The sequence below is a fragment of the Priapulus caudatus genome, unplaced genomic scaffold (assembly GCF_000485595.1).
Source record: "Priapulus caudatus unplaced genomic scaffold, Priapulus_caudatus-5.0.1 Scaffold323, whole genome shotgun sequence".
Classification (NCBI taxonomy): Eukaryota; Metazoa; Priapulida; class Priapulimorpha; order Priapulimorphida; family Priapulidae; genus Priapulus; species Priapulus caudatus.
The window spans coordinates 661,990-683,089 of NW_014577384.1; the positions used below are offsets into that span (position 1 = coordinate 661,990).

The 21,100-nt window shown below is 40.2% G+C and overlaps 3 protein-coding genes across 3 annotated transcripts in view; 1 reads left to right on the plus strand and 2 right to left on the minus strand.

Annotated features, from left to right (window-relative positions):
* Positions 1-733: 733 nt before the first annotated feature.
* LOC106809033 (Bardet-Biedl syndrome 1 protein-like) lies at positions 734-10,390 on the minus strand. Its single transcript, XM_014811976.1, has 16 exons — positions 10,329-10,390; positions 9,193-9,359; positions 8,670-8,759; positions 8,344-8,468; positions 8,069-8,115; positions 7,757-7,798; positions 7,343-7,547; positions 6,736-6,842; positions 6,208-6,328; positions 5,787-5,897; positions 5,236-5,353; positions 4,078-4,236; positions 3,586-3,719; positions 1,438-1,572; positions 1,135-1,221; positions 734-924 (listed from the first exon to the last, which is right to left on the minus strand). The coding sequence occupies exons 1-16, from the start codon at positions 10,367-10,369 to the stop codon at positions 838-840; spliced, it is 1,776 nt and encodes a 591-aa protein (XP_014667462.1). The 5' UTR covers positions 10,370-10,390; the 3' UTR covers positions 734-837.
* Positions 10,391-10,605: 215 nt separating this feature from the next.
* On the plus strand, positions 10,606-16,064 carry LOC106809027 (integral membrane protein GPR137B-like). Its single transcript, XM_014811971.1, has 7 exons — positions 10,606-11,071; positions 12,234-12,277; positions 13,252-13,489; positions 14,205-14,351; positions 14,607-14,735; positions 14,959-15,071; positions 15,710-16,064. The coding sequence occupies exons 1-7, from the start codon at positions 10,667-10,669 to the stop codon at positions 15,918-15,920; spliced, it is 1,287 nt and encodes a 428-aa protein (XP_014667457.1). The 5' UTR covers positions 10,606-10,666; the 3' UTR covers positions 15,921-16,064.
* A 2,140-nt stretch (positions 16,065-18,204) lies between these two features.
* LOC106809030 (RWD domain-containing protein 2B-like) overlaps positions 18,205-21,100 on the minus strand; it is an 8,656-nt gene continuing 5,760 nt past the window's right edge. The window contains exon 2 of the mRNA XM_014811974.1: positions 18,205-20,625. Coding sequence (XP_014667460.1) covers positions 19,428-20,327 — 900 coding nt within the window. The 5' untranslated portion in view covers positions 20,328-20,625 and the 3' untranslated portion in view covers positions 18,205-19,427. The remainder of the gene's footprint in view (positions 20,626-21,100) is intronic.

Here is a 21,100-nt window from a genome sequence, read left to right on the forward strand (position 1 = left end):
GTGAGATCAGGAGTAAGATAATATAGGTCTAATATATGCCTATATTATCTTACTCCTGGTGAGATGTACACAAGAAATCATAAGCCCCTTCGAAACAGGGAACACTGGAGCATTCAATTGGTAACATGTTGAAGTAGCTTCTGAAAAAACCCACTCGACACAAATTTACAACCACACTTGCAAGCCATCTGAATTCTTTAATTCTGAATAATCTAATTCTGAACAATTTTAATCAGACTATAATAAATTTTGTATATCAATATCAATTAATTCACTCATTGATAAGGTTCTATTTCTCAACATTAGCATAAGCAATGGACGGAGTCAACTTTGAATGGTGCTGTGGCAGTACAACAATTGTTCACGTTCAACCCTTGAAACATTTGGTAGCAAATTTGTCAGGAAATATGATCGCAAAATATGATGCTCGACATCTCTAGATGATGTCACGTGACTGAGTTCTGATATTTCTGAGCAGTATCTGATATTTATGACACTGTTGAATCTATCTTGATATATGGCAATGCAGATATATACAAACTTTGTGTGATGAAGACAGAGTACGTATTGGAGACCATTGGGATGCACACTATCAGGAGTGTATAATATATATATATATATATATATATATATATATATTATACACTCCTGATCTCCAGATACTATCAGGAGTAAGATAATATAGGATCTATATTATCTTACTCCTGATACTATGTATGCACATATATAAAATACATATATATATATATTATATATATATCATATGTATAATAATATACATATTACAGTTCTTTGGTTGAGCACTACTGGCAAAGCATGAGCAAGACCAATGCTAGGCTATGCTAGCTCCTGTCCTTCACTCACTGGCATGCTGATCACAGCTGTTATCACTGGAATGGTGCTATCTTCTTTTATCAGCATAACCTAATTTAGAAGAGAAAAACGTGCATCAAAACCAGTCCAGCTTATTTTGTAAATATCAATTAAACATCAGTATATGATACTTCACTTAAAAAGTGAGTTTACATTTTTGTATTTTAGTCCTTGCTCAATTTTTCCACGAGAGCATAAATTGTATAACATTTCAATCATTGCTGTAATATACCCAACATAAATATTACAGTAAAAGGTTACCTTTATCTGGTCTGAGATTCCTTTGTCCGTGAGGCACTCGATTCTCGTCTCAAAGCTGTACGTGAGACCGGGCAGCAATATGGAAACCTAGCAAAACCAGAATGAACACAAACTGCTTAGAAATGGACGATGCATGGAATGTCAATTTCTTCATTTTACAGAACGTGTATCATCACTTAATGAAAAATTACTGAACAAAGGGCATTATAAAACTTTGACTAGAAGCAGACTACAATGATAACCCAACTGCAATTTTCTTGTGTGAGAAATAATTGCTTTTTATATGTTTGACAACATGCTTACTGGAATGTAGTATTTTTCCAACTTGTAGATGGCTTCGCTGTACTGGAAACTAAGGAACCAGTTTCTCGAAGGAGTTGACTTGGACGTGTTGGTCAGCTGGATGTTCATACGGAAGGAAGGACCCATACCTTGAACCTGCAATCCACACAAGAAAGACTATAGCCGCGTAATAAGGTAAACACCTAATTAACAGCACCTACAGCCCTGCACCTAGTTAGGTCTATGTTAGTTTCTTGTCACCTTTGCCATTCACAATATTTTCCTATGAATGATATTATAGTTATATCAATATTTCAGGCAAAGTGAGGTGTATGTGTATTGGTTAATGCTTAGAGTAGAGTAGCTTGGTAGTGTTCAGACAATTTAACCCTACTAAATTAGTTGGATAACATACCGAGATACTTTTCACCAGGGTAATCGTAGATGGACGAATTATAAGATAAGGAACCGTGAGAGTCACATCACAAGCAATAGTGAATTACATTCAAAATGGGATTAATAATTATGTTTAGAATTTTGTTAATTAGTTTAATTACAGCCAGGGGTAGAAATAAGGAGAAAAAAAGAGATGGTCCTGTGTAGTTTGAAATTTAGATGGTCCTCCTAAATTTCAAATTGTTCTCTAAAAGTAATAAAAGTATCATGCGGCTTGCAAGCGTAAGAAAGAGATTTTACATGGTGATAAAATGGGTTAATTATTCAACTACAGTGTTAGAGCTTTAATATAAAAACCTCTCGCCAAACTGGACAAGTGAGTCAATAAGTTAACTCGCCCAAACGGAATCTGTACTCGCCCAAATTTTAAAACAAAAATGCTTGTCAACCAATAGTGAAAAAATAGACTATGGGGGTGGGTTCGGAAGGGGTCCCTGATTAGGCGGGGTCCAGGGGCCCTCCCCCAGAATTTTTCTATAGAAATTACACCTCTTAGATGCAATTTCATGCACTCTGAGGCAGCATTATTAAACCATCTTCATCACAAAAATATCACTTTTGAGTTGAGTATTTAAATTTTTGGGGAGACCAAAGACTAAAATATATACTTACTTAAAAAAAGAGAAACATGAACTTCAAATTGCTGAGGGTTGAACTGCTCAGTCTCTGCCAAGTTGTGCAAGTACAATGCCAAGGCAAAGTAATGAAGTTAATAAGTTAATCTATCTGCCAACTGAATTAACACAGGCCTCGACGCTTAATTATTTTCAGATCTGTACAAAATTTACTTGCAATCTATGAGCCGTTACGGTCCTCTTTTGGATCAGTGCATATTATATTACCAGGAGTGTATAATATAGAGATCTATATGATATAAATAGATAGATAGATAGGTAGATATATATATATATATATATAGAGAGAGAGAGAGAGATAGATCTATATATTATATATAGAGATATATATCGATATTATACACTCCTGATATTACAATATATACATGGAAAATCGTAATGAAATTCACACATTTATTTTTGCGTGCCGGCACGCTCATTGTGTCATTCCCGATTGCAGCTTTTTCCTCAATTCCAGTAAAGAATTTTGCGGTCGTCCTCTGATCCCAGCGGTGCCCACCCCCTATAATGAACATGACCCATGCGACTTTTAAACAATCCTGCACCCCCCCCCCCCGTACATCAATCAATATGCCGCCCCAGGCACGTATACACAGCCATGATGTGCTGACTGTCAGCGACCTTTGATAATATAAATTGATGATGCCGTGCGATAGCCGCCCTTCACAACCGCTAGAACCGTTTTTCATCAATGTTTGGATATATAACGTTAGGAACCAACATTTGATTAAAGTTTTAGACAATTATTTTTACTCGCCAACATGGGCGACTCAGCTTTAGCTTTTACTCGCCCGATATTATTTTCACTCGACATTGGCAAGCGGGCGAGTGCCAAGCTCGTTCGTATCAAACGATTCAGTAATTGTTTATTCACTTTAATAGTATATTGGAACGTGGAAACGTCAAAGAAAATTACCGGAAACTGGGACCAAAATATTCAATGGTCCGTCGGACCATTGACTTTGAAAATCAGATGGTCCTCCTGATTATTTGATGGCCCCGGACCATCGGACCATCGCTTATTTCGACCCCTGACAAAACATCAGATCATGATGAACTTTTATCGGTCAATATTCACCTGAGCAGACAGCTTGACTGGTTCTGATAAACTACTTGATATTGGGTTCAAGCTGCTTTCCAAGCTGCTAACGTATGATTTAGCAGTGTTCAGTCGCAGTCTATAAAGATCGTGCTGAAACATTCTGTGCATCACTGAAATGGAGAAACAGTCGTAAAAAATACGTTGCTTTTTTGGAATGACTAACTCTAAAAACTATATTTCCATGATTGCACAGAAAAATGGCACGAAACAGGATTGTGCAGAAAGGAAGTGATAAGAGTGTGTAGAGCATGCTCAGAGAATTCTAGAAAATTACATCCACAGAATTTTATCTACAGAATTAAATGAAGACCTAAATAATGGAACACCAAACCTACCAATATATACTATTTCACCATCTTCGAACGTTTCATGCTGTTTCAACGAACCGTTCAAACTTTCGTTTGTCACAGTCTCATGATCAGTTTTACACATATGAATCTTTCTGTTCAATCACCGTCTGCCACTCACCGACGGAACTTTCTCGCTCTCGCATTGTCTGGTCGACAAACAACTTGGTTTTCTTTGGAACATTGAGCTTCAGTGCTTGTGCAGGAGGTGGACCGGCTACCATTGCACCCTCTTCAAACTGTGCAGTTCTCTTCAAAATCTTTATCAGCAAACCACCACCTAAAAGTAAGTGAACATGCTTAAATGCAGTTTCTAAACAGCATATATATCAGGGGTAGAAATTAACTTTTCAACAAGGGAGTCCAACGGACTCCTTGCCCTCAAAAAGAGAGAGTCCGCAGCAAAATGAGTAATCTGAAGTTCCAAATTAAAGATTTGCTGAAAAAATACGGTAATTCCGCAAGGCCGTGCACTGGAACGAACTAGTTAGTATAGCAGAATTTCCAGGGAGTCACACGGACTCCTGCATATGTCAAATCAGGGAGTATTTGACTCTGGCCTCGCGTTAATTTCGCACCCTGTATATGGTGCAATAAACAAATAAATAAATAAATATATATATATATATATATATACAGTCCCACCTCCTTTATCCGGCCATCCGTTATCCGGAAGTCTCTATTAACCGGCCGTGATCTCACAGTGTATATTCTCCGTTTTCATTCATTTCCACCTAAAAAATCTCGCTTAAAACTCGCTCAAAACATGCGCGATGTACCAACCGTACGTATGTTTGCGTGTGTGCACGCGCGCACGTGTGTGTGTGTGTTGTCCGCTCGTGTCCGCTATGCCTCCGGTAAAATTTCTGTTTTCTTTCATTTTATTTCCATTTCATATAAACCATAAAACACGACAGTTTGTTACAAATAATCATAGCAACGAGTAAATACATTATCACATGCATAAACCCTACTGAACTGCATAGAAATGCTGGAGAGTTATGCTCAAACAATATCCGGCCAAATCCAATATCCGGATGGGTGCCGGTCCCGACATGGCCGGATAAAGGAGGTCGGACTGTATAGTTATATATATATTGTAGCATATATATTATATAATTTATTATATATGTATAAAATTATGTATATCTATAGATACGTATAATTTATGAGCAAATGTAGCTAGAAGATTAGTTTAAGCACAAACTACTAGTTTAGCTAAACGAACTGAATTGTTTGGTAGCACATTCTAATAGATATAAGAATAATTTTGGAGTACCTTTGTTTATCATTATCAGTGTGCTATCTTCCCTGCCATAGCGTCCAAATTTCATTCCTGTTATGACACTGTCAGTCGTTATGACATTGACTAGATATTTGTCCTTGTACAAATGAACCTGTAACACAACAAATTCTTCGTCAAACTCCTGCTTACAAATGTTAATGTCAGTAACAAAGAGAACATAGAGTAACAAAAACTCATAAACTCACATAGTTATAATTGGTTCGCAGATTTCCTGATATTATACAGCTATGTTATCAACAAAGAAACGATTGATAACAACTGGAATATATAGACTGGTAGTAAATATTTTACAGTGATGTTAGATTTCAAGTTTAGGGATCTGGCTAAAATAAAAAATCTGAATGATAAGATAAGTTAGATTTTTTTAGGAAGTATCAAAGTAGGTATGTATTCTTGAGGTAGCGACATTGTAGCTTTATCTTGCTATAAATTCACAACACATCGCGAGAATCCCTTTCTCCGGAATTAATGACTATATATTAAGACAGTGACGACCGCTATGCCGACTAGATAAATGACATCACCTGGCAGTTCGTTAGCGCAACCAGTACGGCCTTGAATCCGTGTCTCTGGTGGTCCATCAGTTCTATGGTGGTGATCGGTGCAGGGGTTTGCACAGTCCACAGCTTCTTTCCCTAATATCAGGAAACTTAGATGATGTATCCCATATCTCTATGGAGCCACAAAAAATGGCAACGTGTGCTTTTCCCAGCATGAGCTAACAGCACACGCAAAAGTTTTTCACATGCACACCATGTACACTGCATGAATAAACACTTCTGCAGCAACAGCCCAAGATGGTTACACAACAAGCCTGCATTTTCTTTTGTTTAATGATTCACACAGTCTTTCTGGCCACCTTGGCATAATTTGCCGTTGTTATTTGTTTGTCGTTGAGTTGTCATAGTGGTTTTCCTGAACGGAATTTGTGTGTGTGTGTGGTACCTTGGTGGTGTAACACCTCAGAGTTTGGTCCATGCATCCAACGACTACATTCTTGTTAATCCGTACCATACCCACCGGCTGAGTGTTCAGCTCTGCACTAGGTTTTACCACAGTTGTGTCCCTGCAATACGAAACAAATATGCAGAATAACAACATAGAAAGACAGTATAAGAACCTCAAAAGGGGGTTCTCTCGGGAACTGTATATTAAGCTCGAGGGCAAGTCCTTGGAAGGGGAAGATTCCCTTGTGGTCCCATACGTAACACACCATGTTTTCTTAATTACATAATCATCCAAAAGACAAATAACATATAAATTCTTGTAGGTATTCGCCTTGCAGATGTCCAACATTGGATTAAAAGACAGTGAAATCTATGGCTATCTTAATTGCTTTTCAGAGGGTTAAACTTTCTGAATGTCCCATACGTAACGTGCGCAAACCGTACCGCTTGGACTTGACCTAATCAGATCCAAATTAAATAACACAGCCATTATTTGCTTTTAATGAGATGAGTATAAGAGAATTACCTTTTTACAGTGTACAGATTCCCATCCCTGCACGCAGCAATGATTCTGAATTCCACATCAAAAAGGCCAGAAACGCTCAGAAACACCGGGACACTAGGTATTTGCAGCTGCAACAATTTGCAAAGAACTTATGTTAGTATCTGGAATACACAGTATCACAGTGACTGATGCATTACTACGAATATCTAACGATGGAATATTTCCACTCCTATCTGGATAATATACCCCCACACACTGTCGCTCACATGATATACTCAATTATATTTCTTATGTCACAATTCAATGATCGCTGGCAACTGCTAATGAGTCACAAGACACTCACAAGAAGATTACATCAGCAGTTCAATAAAAAAGATGGCAGACTAACGATCGATTTAGCTATACAGGCACCCATTTTTTCGCCACGACAGTTTAATAACGCAGATATCTTCCAATCTTCAACGAACCACTGCAAGTAACCGCACACCACCACAACAGCAGACCACCACACCACCACCACACACCACCACAAACACTTGTCGTCGGTAGCACTGCGAAATTCTTGCCCGGCCCCAATACACCGTGAATAGCCAGAGTCAGCGGGAGCGCGCGTGCGGTGGCCGCGTACCATGCTGAGCACGGTGAAGGCTTCGGGGTCGAGCACGTAGATCTCGCGATTCTCGCTGCCCAGCACGAGGCAGCTGACTGCGTCATCGTCGGCCATTGACTTGCGCAGCGTGTCGAGGCACGTGATCACCGTCTGTCGCTTCAGCGGCGAGTGCTTGTGCTGACTCACAAACTCCTCCACATCCCCGGGGGCCAGCATGAGAAACCTGTAGCGAATGGAGCGTGAGATGCTAGGTGAGAAGTTGTGGATGCGAGTGAGAGAAACCTATAGGGACGGCATCGGGAGCGTGAGATGCTATGTGACAAGTTGTAGATACAAGCATGAGATACCTGTACGTATGGCACCGGTACTGTGAGATGCTACTACCAATGGCAACACAAAGATTGCATGAAAATAGAAAATTTGTAAACCTACCGTTGCGTTCTGGTTGTTAACCCACTCTCTGTAACTTCACTTCTGTAAATACATTAAAATTATTGCATGATACTGGCCCTTGAAACTTATTTTAGCATGCTGTGGGATTAACTGCTTTAAAGATTCATCACTTATATTCCATAAAGAATGAAAATGCAACAGGAATAGCATGTGGCAACTAAAAATAGATATTGAGAATAATCATGAAATTTAAAACCATAAATTCAATCATACCTTACTGGTGAACAAAAAAACAAGTCCTTTTATGTATATAATTATTAATGTTTTACGATTTAATCACCGAATCCGTACCTTATTCCATCTAGTAGCTCCTTCACTGTTTTTATATCTATTTTATCCTGAAATATTTCATAGACAATATTAGCATCCTTATATAACCATTAGTCTATATTGTTAATGCTTTAAAGCCTTCCAAGTCCCCCACCCCAACTCAAATTGTTTTACGGGCATTGATGCCACCAAATGCCAAGGTAGAGGTAGGTACATATCTGACAAAGGTTCAGCTAATGAGGTGCACTTCACATAACTTCACATATTTGACAGCATGGCTATTCACAAGTGATTACCTCTCTCACTTGGTCCCAAATATCCTTTTCTGTAGCATTTACAGGCAGTGGGGGCAGAGTGAACTTGAAATATGGACGTATATTCTTGTAGATGTATATGTATGACCCTGATGCCACTGCAATTGCTGCATTAAAGATATCACGTTTAATAAAAAAAACATTGCTATCACATAAGGATGTTTTCACTGATATCTAACTCGAGGAATATTCCCTTATTAAATTAAAACATTGCAAGTCATAAATTATTATAATTATACACAATTTCAATAGCTGGAAACCGTAATGGACACCATCATCCTCAACATATATTAATCGTTCATCCACACCTGGTGTCCGTGGTTCATCTGTATCCATGAGGAAAGTAACAACCCCGGTAGGTAGGTCAATGATCGTGTTTTCTGACATCAGACTCGTCCCTGCAGTTATCAGGGTTGGGCAATTAAATTTGCATCATAGCTTTCAAGAGCACTAGTTCGTTGCACCACAATTCAAAGATGCAAGATCAGTACAACTTCTGTAAGCTGTAACTATCAGAAATACAAATGTCATAGAATGGTCTACAAGTAACTAATAAATATATAAAGGTCTATATATGTTTGTTAGATGCTTTTATGCTACACGATTATTTATTCCAATTAGGTACACGTATTCAAGCAGAATTAAGCACTGTCTGGCTGAATAGCATAATAAATTCTCAAGTATTATACAGTACGTAAGTACTGACTACACTAGCTCTAGAACTACAGACCTTCGCTTCGCCGCATAAACTTCGCTACAGCCTTTCGCTCTGCCACACTCCGCCTGTGGCAGAGCGAAGGGCTATAGTTCTAGAGCTATGACTACACATACCTTTGTAAACTTTCAACTTCATATTATATGCTCCTGTTCCCAGATCAGCAATGACTAACTTATGTTCACCGTCCCCATGTAAGTCTGCCAGTGTCATACACTGTGTGAATGAATACAAAGCCGCCAGTGGATCGCTGTGTGCATCCAACCATTTAGAGTCGCCATCGCTGTCAAAAAATATAATTTTAAGTACACATTATCATATAACTTATATAAGCTACCACTAACTATCTAGGGGTGCAAATCCACTTTAGGTATCACGAAGTGATGCACAGATTTCTGTGTATCATCAACTTATGCACAGACTTTCCGTATATCAAGAAATGATGCAAAAACCCTAACCCTAACCCTAACACACTTCGTGATACCTAAAGTTATACTTTATGACTTAGGGTTAGGGTTAAGATTTTTGCATCATTCCTTGATATACGGAAAGTCTGTGCATCAGTTGATGATACACAGAAATCTGTGCACCACTTCGTGATACCTAAAGTGCCTAAAGTAGATTTGCGCCCTATCTAGGTACTAGCTCTAGAACTATAGCCCGGCTTCGCTCCGCCGCAGGTTCATTCCTGCGGCAGAGCGAAGCCGGGCTATAGTTATAGTTATACTTATAGAGCTAGTACCTAGATACAGACATTTGACACACCGTCACCAGCAGTGATTACTGTAATAATAATATTAGGTGCACACACGCACGCACAAACACATGGAGAGAGAGAGAGAAAGAGAGAGAGAGAGAGAGAGAGAGAGCGAGAGAGACAGAGAGAGAGAGAGAGAGAGAGAGAGAGAGAGAGAGAGAGAGAGAGAGAGAGAGAGAGAGAGAGAGAGAGAGAGAGAGAGAGAGAGAGAGAGAGAGAGAGAGAGAGAGAGAGCGCGCAAGACGGCGCACTGCTCTTAAATTGGCAATGCAATTGTCAATGTCAATGTCAATTGTCAATGTCAATGAAAGTGACAACTGAGTTTGCAAAACGCAACACAACAAATGTCAAATCATCGTCAAATGCAAGCTCCTGGCCGCGTCAGTAACAGTGGTAAAGTATTGTACATGTTCTGTAATAACTATACAGCTGAACCAGAGTTATTAAAACTAAATTTAAATCTCGTGGTGTTTATTGAGGAGATGATGAGATAACCTTTGTGATTTTTGAGGTTTATCTCTGAATTTGTCCTCCATGATGTAAACTATGTAGGTGCTGTTCTTGTGTTAAAATATATTTGATTCAGTACACGGATAATTAACGTTAATATTAGCTCAGCTGTTCTTACTGTTTATCATACAAATAATAATGACAAAATCATTATCAGAAGTTTAATTAAAATAGTATACTACAGAAAACAGCGGTATAATATTCTTTCTTGTTAATAATATTGTGACGAATCAATCGCTAAATAACTATGTGACGACGCATCAGTGACTCATTCATTTAGCTCCTTGTTTATGATGAGGTAGTTGGGCGTTTTATGATTGTGTATGATGAAGATGACCCAGATTGATGTGGAAGAGGTTACTCCTCTTCCGTCATTAGTCCAAGATATGGAGCCAACTTCGTTTATTGTTCCGGCAGTCATACCAAGTGTTAGACTCAGTCTGTCTGCAGTTTACACGACACTGTACGCATTGTTGTTTGTCGCAGTGTTGACACAGTTATTTCTGATACTCTACTACAGACACAAGAGACTAAGCTACCAAAGTATTTTTCTATTCCTGTGTTTAGTGTGGTCAGGACTGCGAACTACACTATTCTGTTTTTATTTTGAATCGAGCAATGTGATTTTGGCAAACAATTTGGGCACATTCTGGTACTGGCTACTTTACTGCCTTCCAGTGTGCCTGCAATTCCTCACGCTATGCTTGTTGGTAGAGTTCTTCACACAGGTAAACAGGAAATTACTAGTAGTAGTACTACAAATAAAAGTTAATGTTATCATTTTTGGTTAAAAGGTACAAAATTGACGTGGTAATTACTTAGTTGAACGGTTGCAGGAACTGTTCTCACATCAGTTTCAGTAATGTTTGAGTGTCTCCAGATATATGGCTCTGAGTTCACCACACTGAAACCTGCGGACCTCACTGACCCCTGACCTAAGTTGATGCGCTTTCCACAAATCAGAGCACGCCCTTCATCAGCAGACAGATATTAGACTGTTTGGTTCAAGGATAGAGAACATGGGTCCCAATAAAACCAATGTCATTTACATCAATATAAATATAATATTATATCAATATAATATTAATAGGTTAGGGTTGTGGTTAGGGTTAGGATTAGGGATAGGGTTAGGGTTAGGTACATTGGTTTTATTGGGACCCATGTTCTCTATCCTTGGGCCGACTCTTTAGTTATTTTTTCTGGCATAAAAGTGGCAAAGAACCCGTATTGAGGTCGTGCAGCTGGCACAACATTCCACAATGTGCCAATGGGGACACCCCTCATTTCCTGGATGAAGCAGATTATTATTGCCTAAAAGTTTGAGCCCCACAAAAAAAGAAAGATTGGCCTCGACATTACAAGATGAAGTTATGCTACCAGATAGCTGCCTGCTCTGGTCTGAACTTTGTTTAGCGATGTCGTACCCAAACTTGGAATCTGCACAATCTCGAGATTGTGTAGCGATTGTGCTGCCCAAACTGCAGATTCCCTAGTTTGGCTGACCAATCTCAAGATTTGGCAAACTGAAAACAGTCGGTGATTAAACAACCGCTTATAGCGAATGTGTGGTGTGCGTGGTGCAAACTAGGAAGAGATTTATCTCATATTTATCCAATTATTTATTATAATCATTTAATATTTATACAAAGGTGCCAAACACATTGAGGAAAGAAGGTATACGACCTTATAGTTATGATATAACATTTGAAATCCTAATAATCATATGTTTGTGTAAGCTCTGTTTACCTCTGTTTGCCCAATCTCAAGATTGGTTGCCCAAACTGCGGATGCGCTGAAATTCCAAGTTTTTGCAAGATTCCATGTTTGGGCACAACAGCGATAGCATAGCATACAAAGTTCTTCATATCTAGGTCATGTTATTATTTGCAGATGGTGTTCAGAGCTAAGGCACGATATGAGCCAAGTAAATACAAGTAGGTATCACCTTCATGCCAAGTATATATGTATAGGTATATATGTCTAGGTTGGATACTCTCAAGGTTTTAGGAAAAAATGTTACCGATTTTTCATTTTCAACTTTATTCGATGGCTAAGACTATGTGCCACCTGTGTACGTGCTCATTTCTTCATATAACGGTACATGTGAACTGTCAGAGCGTTTTGCTTGTCCGCATACATGTGTAGTGAGCCGCGGCTGACGTCAGAAAAACGCTGATTTCTTCGTTCCAATTTCTGACTTAGTAGTCGATGTATAAATGGATATTTCTCTGTGATTACAACTCGGAATAATTTAATTTTACACTCGTTTTAATGGTAACATATTGCTGTAAAAAAGTGCGTCAGGGACTGTTATTAAGTGCCGAGTTATGTCTCTTTATTCGCAAAATTTTTTAATTCAAACGTGCGACTTGAATTTTAGGCAGTTTTTTTAATTTTTTTTGGTAAAAATAAAAATCCTGATGCACTATTTTGGTACATATTGTGCTTAACATGTGGCAAAAATTTTGTATTCTCACTTTTTCTGGTAATTGAGAAATATCCAAAATACCATTTTTACATACAAATTAAATTTTTTTTGTGGTAACATAATTAGGTGCTGGAAATTTCATGTAAATTTTTTGCCTTGAGCATAGAGATATATCTCCTCTATAAATAAAACAAGTGATTGATTCGATTCATTTGTCAAGAAACGTTTAATCTTCATTAGAGCAATACCCGTGCAAAAGGTTGAGAGTATCCTTAAGTAAATATTGATTCAAGGTGATAGCTCTGATTAAATGCAACTAACTAATGATTGACTCCTTATCATTGCTACACAAATAATTTCTTATGAAGTGTGAACAAATATAAAATAGTGAGAGTAGTAATCATAACAATAAATAAATATGTTTATATTTTATAACATTGAGTTGTTGAGTGCAAGTGGCTTTTATGTTTTTATTGTCAGGAAACCATTTTACATCAGTCTGGTGGTGGCTATGCTTGTCTTCACCATCGTCAACATTGTGTGTGCGGTGGTCACGAAGACGTATCAGCAGGATATTCACCAGTCTGTTCCGATAGCCCTGTTCTACCTACGCGTGATAGTGAACGATGGCTTGTTCATCACATACGGAGTGCTCTTGTCGATTTCCTTATACAAGCTCACTAAAACCGCATCGTCGAACCTGCTGCTAGAAGCAAGAGTAAGTTAAAAGTTAAAACAGGCCTGCTGGATGGATGGATTGGTTGACGGACAGATGGACAGACAGAAAGACAGATGAACAGACAGATAGATACATGGGTAGATGAATCGGTCAGTGTACTTGTAAGAGTTGGGCTCATTGCTTCTTGAGGAAATCAGGTTAATTGTAGTGAGTTTGGGGGTGCAAGCATGTTCTATTTAAAAAATGTGAGAAATCAGATACAGACAGATGAAGAACCTGGTTCAATGTACAAGTCAGGGTTAGAAAATATTTTTTTACTAGACAGCAACTGCTTGCTGCACGAGAAAAAAGAAGGCAGCGAATTTCTTCGCCCAGGCAAAATCATTGCTGCTTTTACCATGGTTTATTAGAAGCATTCTTGGCAGCAAGCACTCGCTGCCAACATTGAGAGCAGGCAGCAAACTGACCCATGTAGTAGGTAGCAAAACTGCTGCTTGTGGCCCTTAATTTCAAACCCTGCCAGTGTACATGTCTTTCCTAAAAATGCAGACACAATGCATACGTGCATGTATGCATGCACACATACATGCACAAGTATATTCAGTATCGTATTGTCTATCTACAAAAAGCTTTGTGCAAGCTTTATGAGAAGGTGGCCACATACATAATTACAAATCCTGCAGTGTTGTATGCAAGTGAATATATGGTTTCATCATTTTTGATTACCATTGAATATGCATCTGGTCGTTCACAGGGTACCACCAAGTGTCAAGCAATGACGGCAGGTGTGTTTATCATACTACTGTACACGTCCAGGGCAGCCTACAATATGCTTGTAGTGCTTTCTCATGATAGCCGTCTGCCCAACTTTGGGTATAGTTGGTCAAATGTGTCTGACCAGGTAAGCAACTGGCTTTTTGTACTTCATCCCACATTCAGTATGTTAACAGTTTCAGTGGAAGACATGCTTATTATTATAAAAACTGTTCAATAATATCCTAACAGAATTCTTTACTGATTTAGCAGTAGTTTTACGGGAAATGTTTTTTGTAGTTATTTTTCTGAGTTATCTTGGTGTCATTCTCGTTGAGTAGATTGTGTACTTGCATGCAGCAACTGCTAGTTGTTATTATAAGTCCACTTTTTTCTATTGCAGGGAGACTTGGTTGGTCAAGATCCAACTTACGTGTATGTTGTTTTCGGCGTAATCCTATTCATCTGGGAGTTCCTACCGACACTTATTGTGATAATATTTTTCAGAGTTAGAAGCCCAGAAGGAACCTTGGTAAGGTTTAACAGTTATTATTCAATTAAACTGTGCAAATCCATCAAAACTATCAAAACTTCACTGCCATGTTTCTCTCTCGTTCTCGGACTTTAATTTGTTTGTGTAATTCTTAAACCACCTGTTTGTCAGGCTCCCTGTTGCAATATAATGAAAATGCAGTGATGTATTTAATTCCCTTACTCATTACCTAACATAACTAGCTTCATTTCCATCGCAATAGAGAGCGACGGAAATTGTTTCGTCTCGGAGTTTTGGCTCAAGGGCGTATTTCTTCGACAATCCGCGCCGTTATGACAGTGAGGAGAGTCTGGTCCCCCAGTCAGGAACACCTAGGTAAGTTACCGTACAGCAACTATGCATCATAATCTATATTAAAGGTGCGATGTCTGTCTACGTTTGCACTTGCGATTGAGCATATTAGACGACCTACTGGCTAGACATGCTCTTTGAGGTTTTCGCGCTGGAAAAAGACTCAGCGTCAGGTTTAATAGCACTCGACTATGTTCTGATTGAGCACATGACATTCAGCGCACTTCTCTGAATGGTCGAAGTTGGATGAGGTTGGGTCAAAGTTTACCAGTCCTAGATAGTGGAAGACAACCTTACTGACATGTACAATGTAAAGCTGGGTTTACACTACCGTCTTTACGTTGGCGAATTGGCGAGTTGGACCAATTTTGCAATTCGGCAATTCCGAGTTGGCGAAAATAGAACATGCTCTAATCTCCCAACTAGTAGCTATCGATCGCTTGGTCGCGCAACTTTTGCGTTTACACTGTCGATTGTCGGCTATGTAGTTGGGAAGTTGGTCCACTTCGCCAATTCACCAAGATAAAGTCGGTAGTGTAAACCCAGCTTAATACCAGTTTACGTATCGAGATAAGAAGATCTGGATACGAGCTCCCATCCCTGCTCGAAACAATGTGTCGAGTGCGCACGACAACCACCGCACACCATTTGTTATCTTGCAGCTGGTCGCACGACGCTGCGTTAGCCACGTCGCCCTCGTCGCACTCTGTCAACAGTGCCTTGATGTATCAGGCCTCGCAGCTGTCGTACGGTAGCGTCGGCGGCTACCCTGGCCTGTGGAGCCAGAGCTACGGCACCCCACCCCACCAAGGCCGGCTGCATCGATACCACAGTCAGCAATTCAGGGACGTTAGCCAAACGCTTTCAGAGTGAGGACGCATGTGAGAGCGTACAGTATCAAGCATGTGAGGGTCAGGTTTCGTGACAAGGTAGCAGGAAAGTACTGTCAGAGAATAGTGTGTATACTATAGTGGTCTAGTATTTTGATTATTTTATTTTTATGTTGAATATACCATTCAGCTGTGTTTATTCTGTAAGTAGGTTTAAAATTATATGAACATGGCATGTATAGAATTTTGTGCAGCATTATGTGTATATTGCAATGTGTTCAATGCTCAGTAAGAAATAGAGATTGAGATAGTGTGAGAGAGAGTAGCGAGCGACGGAGAGAGAGAGAGAGAGAGAGAAGAGAGAGAGAGAGAAGAGAGGAGGAGAGAGACTGAGAGAGAGAGAGAGGAGAAGAGAGAGAGAGGAGAGAGAGAGAGAGATGGAGAGAAGGATTAGATAGATAGATAGAGAGAGGAGAGGGACGAGGGGGAGAGAGAGAGAGAGAGGAGAGAGAGGAGAGAGAGAGAGACATAGAGAAATAGATAAATAGACATGGAGACAGAAGGAGAGAGAAGAGAAAGAATAGATAGAGACGAGAGAGGGAGAGGAGAGAGAGAGAGAGAGAGAGAGAGAGAGAGAGAGAGAGAGAGAGAGAGAGAGAGCGGGAAAAGAGAATGCACATACACAGAAAGACTGGGCGTTATACTGTTGGACATGACCAATGGACAGCAGCTCGATCAGTGAAATAAACATGGGAAGACGTTAGCTTTGCATTTGTGATTACCGGTGATTCAGTGTCATCACAGCTCATTGCTCAATGATAGGCATTGAAACTGCATGTGTGCAGGTTGCACGGCAGATTTCAACCAGCATTTATGTGTACGTAAACGCGGCCTCTACGTGCCTCACTGTTGTGTGCTTTTTACTCATTCTTCCTGCAGTTGTAATTGTATACCCAATGAGTATTTATTATGAGGTATTCGAGAATGCTGTTATTGTACATACAAAATTGTAGGCCTCGTCCTGAGCAGGAGTGTTTGGCATGTATATCTGAATCAACAGTGAACATTGTGAGCTTAGGATATAGTGTGCATTACAATATGATAAATTCATAACTGTATGTAGCTATTATACGATGGTATGAGTGGGAATTTGCTTGGTCCTGCATAATAGACAAAATCATTCAGTATATGTACTGCTTTTACGCACGCATGCACGCGCACGCACGCACGCACGCACACACATTCAAATGAGATATATGACATTTTCATATCATATATGAACGCTAGCTGCTCAATACTCTGTGTTAAGCTTGAGAAAATGATATAAAATTAGTAACCATAAGCAGTAGCTGTGGTTATATATATTATATGTGGGTAGGGGTGGGGCCGTGAAAGTAGGGTGAACTTATTTGGTCAAAGGGAATGTAATTTTTTTTATAGGTCTATCATACTGCAGGATGTCTGTAGCATGATCGCGAGAACAATTTTATAATGCAAACTAGGTCATAATCCTTAAACCTATCATCCATCAATTGAGTTATCGAGGTCAAATTACAGGTTAAGCCCCAGTGTAATGTCATCTGCCAATATTTCATAATCATATTATGTCTATAATGTAGGTTTCCATAGCTGGAACAAATGAGATTGTTCACATCTAAATCAAATGATTGCTGGATTGTGTGAGAATGTCTCTACTCCAGCCAAAATATTGATGGATGCCGCAAACAACATTAAGTACTATCCACATTTCACTGATTCGATCAAAAGTTTGCACCGTCAAAGAGTAGCGTAGGAAGTAGAGGTAGGACTTATAGTTACTTAGGTCCAAGCCTAGTTTAGCAACCCGTATTAGTTTAGCAGGTGCGAAAACACATTTGCGGAGTCATAGGGTCTATGTCCCCCAGGGTACTGCCGGAACGTACCCTGGTAACTATCTGATATGGTTAGGGAGTAGGCGTAGGCGACTCCCTAGACTCGTTAGTGGAGTAGGCGAGGTACGGTCCGGCATATTAGATAGTACCAGGGTACGTTCCGGCAGTACCCTGGGGGACATAGACCCTCTCAGCCAAACTATCCGTGATTCGTTACTTTAATATTGGTAATGCACTCCATTTTTGATATAAAAACGCAAGGCGTGGACGAATATCGACCAACATAATACAGTCTAGGGAGTGTAAGAGGTTAACAGGTTTTTCTGAGATTTCACCAATGCTCTGTGCAAGTGTATGTATAGTTAATCATGTCAAGAATGCCTTTATCAGTATTATCACTAAGCATACCTGTACTTGCCTGATTTTAATACGGGGTGCAATATATTCAAGATGTTGATAACATTTTTTTTTCTGCAACATGTATGTGTGATAGGTTTTGCTGGAATACTCCTGAAAAAATGTCACTAAGGATTCATGTGATTTAGTAGCAATTGATTTAAGAGGCTGGGGTAACCGACAGGGTTGGTTGACCAAATGGTTTGATATTAGATCTGGTTTAGAGGCAGACTCGTCCCTTCATAATGACATTATTCTTTGCCGTTTCTTTTTTTCCGGTTTTGTCATCTTTCTCACCATTATGTTTGTAGTATAGAAGCTAAGTTTCACAATTGGAGCACATTGTACAAGATGCTGATTTACAACGCATAGTCATGCACACATAAGTGCAAGTGTAGATACAGACTGGGGATCATATTACAGCTTGGCATCTTTATTTTGGCTGGTGCATTTGTATGGACACCAAATGAGGATAACTGATGTATATCTGTGACTATATAATTAGCTTTGAGGATTTGCGATTTTGCGTACTTATTTTCTATTGTAACTTATACACAAGTTGTTGAAAGTAATAATTAGTGCTAAATTATATCCGTATTGAAATCATTCTTAAAGATGTGGCCATTTCAGTATCATCCCAATTTCTACATTCTAAGTAGCTTGTTCAATTTTTGTTGTATTTACATGAAAACTTTTGTGCCAATTCAACAATAATTCCTACCTCACTTATTGATGGGGTAATCGTACCTATAGAATATATATTAGCTTTGGGTGTTTATCAATGTAATTTTTTTAATTAATAGACATTTCATTTCGTTATTCCTCTTTACAATTACCCCAATGTTTGTTTATGTATTTACTTTTAAATGTGCTACAATATGTGCTACGTATGTGTTAGAGTATTATTAAGATGAAATACAAAAACTATTTAGTGTGTAAACCATATTCAATATAACCTATATGTTTGAACCTGTATATATGTATCATACTAGACGTTGTATATCATGACAAATAAACAAGTATATTCCAGATCTGAAATGCTCGCTGAAAGGTAATGCATAAGGTTTGTTGAACTTTATGTACATATCCTGGTATATGGCGTATTTGATTAAGGAAATTAGTTTTCTACTACTTAGGCAAGAAAAAAATTAATCTAATAAATAAAATTCTTGATAAATTATTATTTATTACATATTTGATTGCCAGTTTTCATCTTACACATGATGAAAATGCGTATAAATGTAAAATCCCATCGTACGAAGCACCACCAAAAATATGCCGCGCTACGACTGCTTTCCGTCGACCCCGAAAAAGTCCTTGAAGACGAAGCCCAGGTCCTTCTCTTCGAGAAACTTGTAGAACAAGCCCAGGTCCTGCGTGAACTCCCTGCTGTACTGCTTCCGGACGTTGAACGCCTTTTCCTCGAAGTTCTCGAACTTGCGCAGCCGGTCGACGTCGTCGTATCCCGTGACGGCGCAGGTCTCCTCTCGCTTCGCGCTGATGCGTTTCCACGTCCAGTTGCGCACGCGGCTCCAGAAGTCGTCGACGTCCGCACAACATCCCTCGACGCAGACGACTCCCGGTTTCCCCGGCAACGTGAAGCCGGTGAGCCGCAGCTCGGACGCGAGGTCGAGCATGTCGCGCCGCTTCACCTTGCTGTAGATGTGGTGACTGTAGATCCACAGCCGCTTGAACGCGACGGGGCCGCGTGTCCGGGCCGCCGCCGCATCGACGCGAATCGCGACAGACAGGTACGCGGGTGCGTGCTCCTGCAGCCACTGCGTCGTCTGCACGACGCACAGATCTCGCTCGTAGGTGGCGCCGGCGTGCGCGCGGAGGTCCTCGTTTAGCTGCCGGTGCTTGTCGTTGGCGAGGGGCGACCAGCGAGCGTAGAACTCCGGAGGCGCGCGCGACGGGTACTCGTGCGGGAAGCTGACGAGAAGCTCCAGAGGTTTTTCGACTCGCTCGAGTTTGAGACGGACGTAGAACTCGAGGCCAGGGAGCGCGTAGGGGAGGGTCTCCCCTGCTGCCACCTGCTGGCAGTCGGCGACGGCCGCCGGGTCGGAGAATTCGAACTCGCCCGGATTCGGGAACATGCTTTCCAGCATTTCGATCTCGGCCAGCTGGAGGTGCAGGTTTGCGCACGGATCCCAGTCCGCGCTGTCCGACTTTTCCTCTGCCATGTAAAGCTTGAGTCGTACCTTACTAAGTAGGCCAGCTTTACCACAGTGTTGCAGGTATCCTAGTAATGCACAGAAGGTTCTCTCATAGCTTTCTTGCTATACTGCATCAGCTGTTACTTCACATGCTGCTAGAATTCATGATTGAATATCTCTATTCTTTGCAAGTTAGTCCTTTCTGGTGAAAGAGCTCACTGTAGTTGTGGCACCACGCTTCAGTACAGCTAGTTGCCTGTAGCCCCTGTTCAGCAGATATTCTATGTGCATCGTGTTCATTCTGCTAATGTTATTTCCTTGTCGCCTGAAAGGAAAAGCGGACACATAGCGTGAAAAACAGGTTGGTATAATTCCTTGCTCTGGTTGAAAATTGTATGAGTGTATGCTGTTACACACGTTACAACTAAAGCATGGGCATATGCCATTAAAGGGCAATGCATTATTAGTTAAACCTGTCATGGAGCCATGGGTTTTTAGCTCATCTGACGTAGTCAGATGCAGCTTGTAGAATCGCATGAGCGTGCGTGCGTGCGTGCGTCCGTCCGTCAACAGTTGGGCACAAATATAAACGGCTCGACGTACGGATTCGAAAGTCGGGACGGGGGATAATCCGAAAACGAGTTGGGATGTCGAAGCTGGGGGTCAAAGGTCAAGAGGTGTAAAAGAAGGGGGAACATTCACGTCCTTAACTTAAGGTATAGGGAGGAAATGCAGAATTGCGGCACAAATCTAATCGGCTCGACCTAGGCTCGTGATAGTCGGTGTATAGCATCATGGTA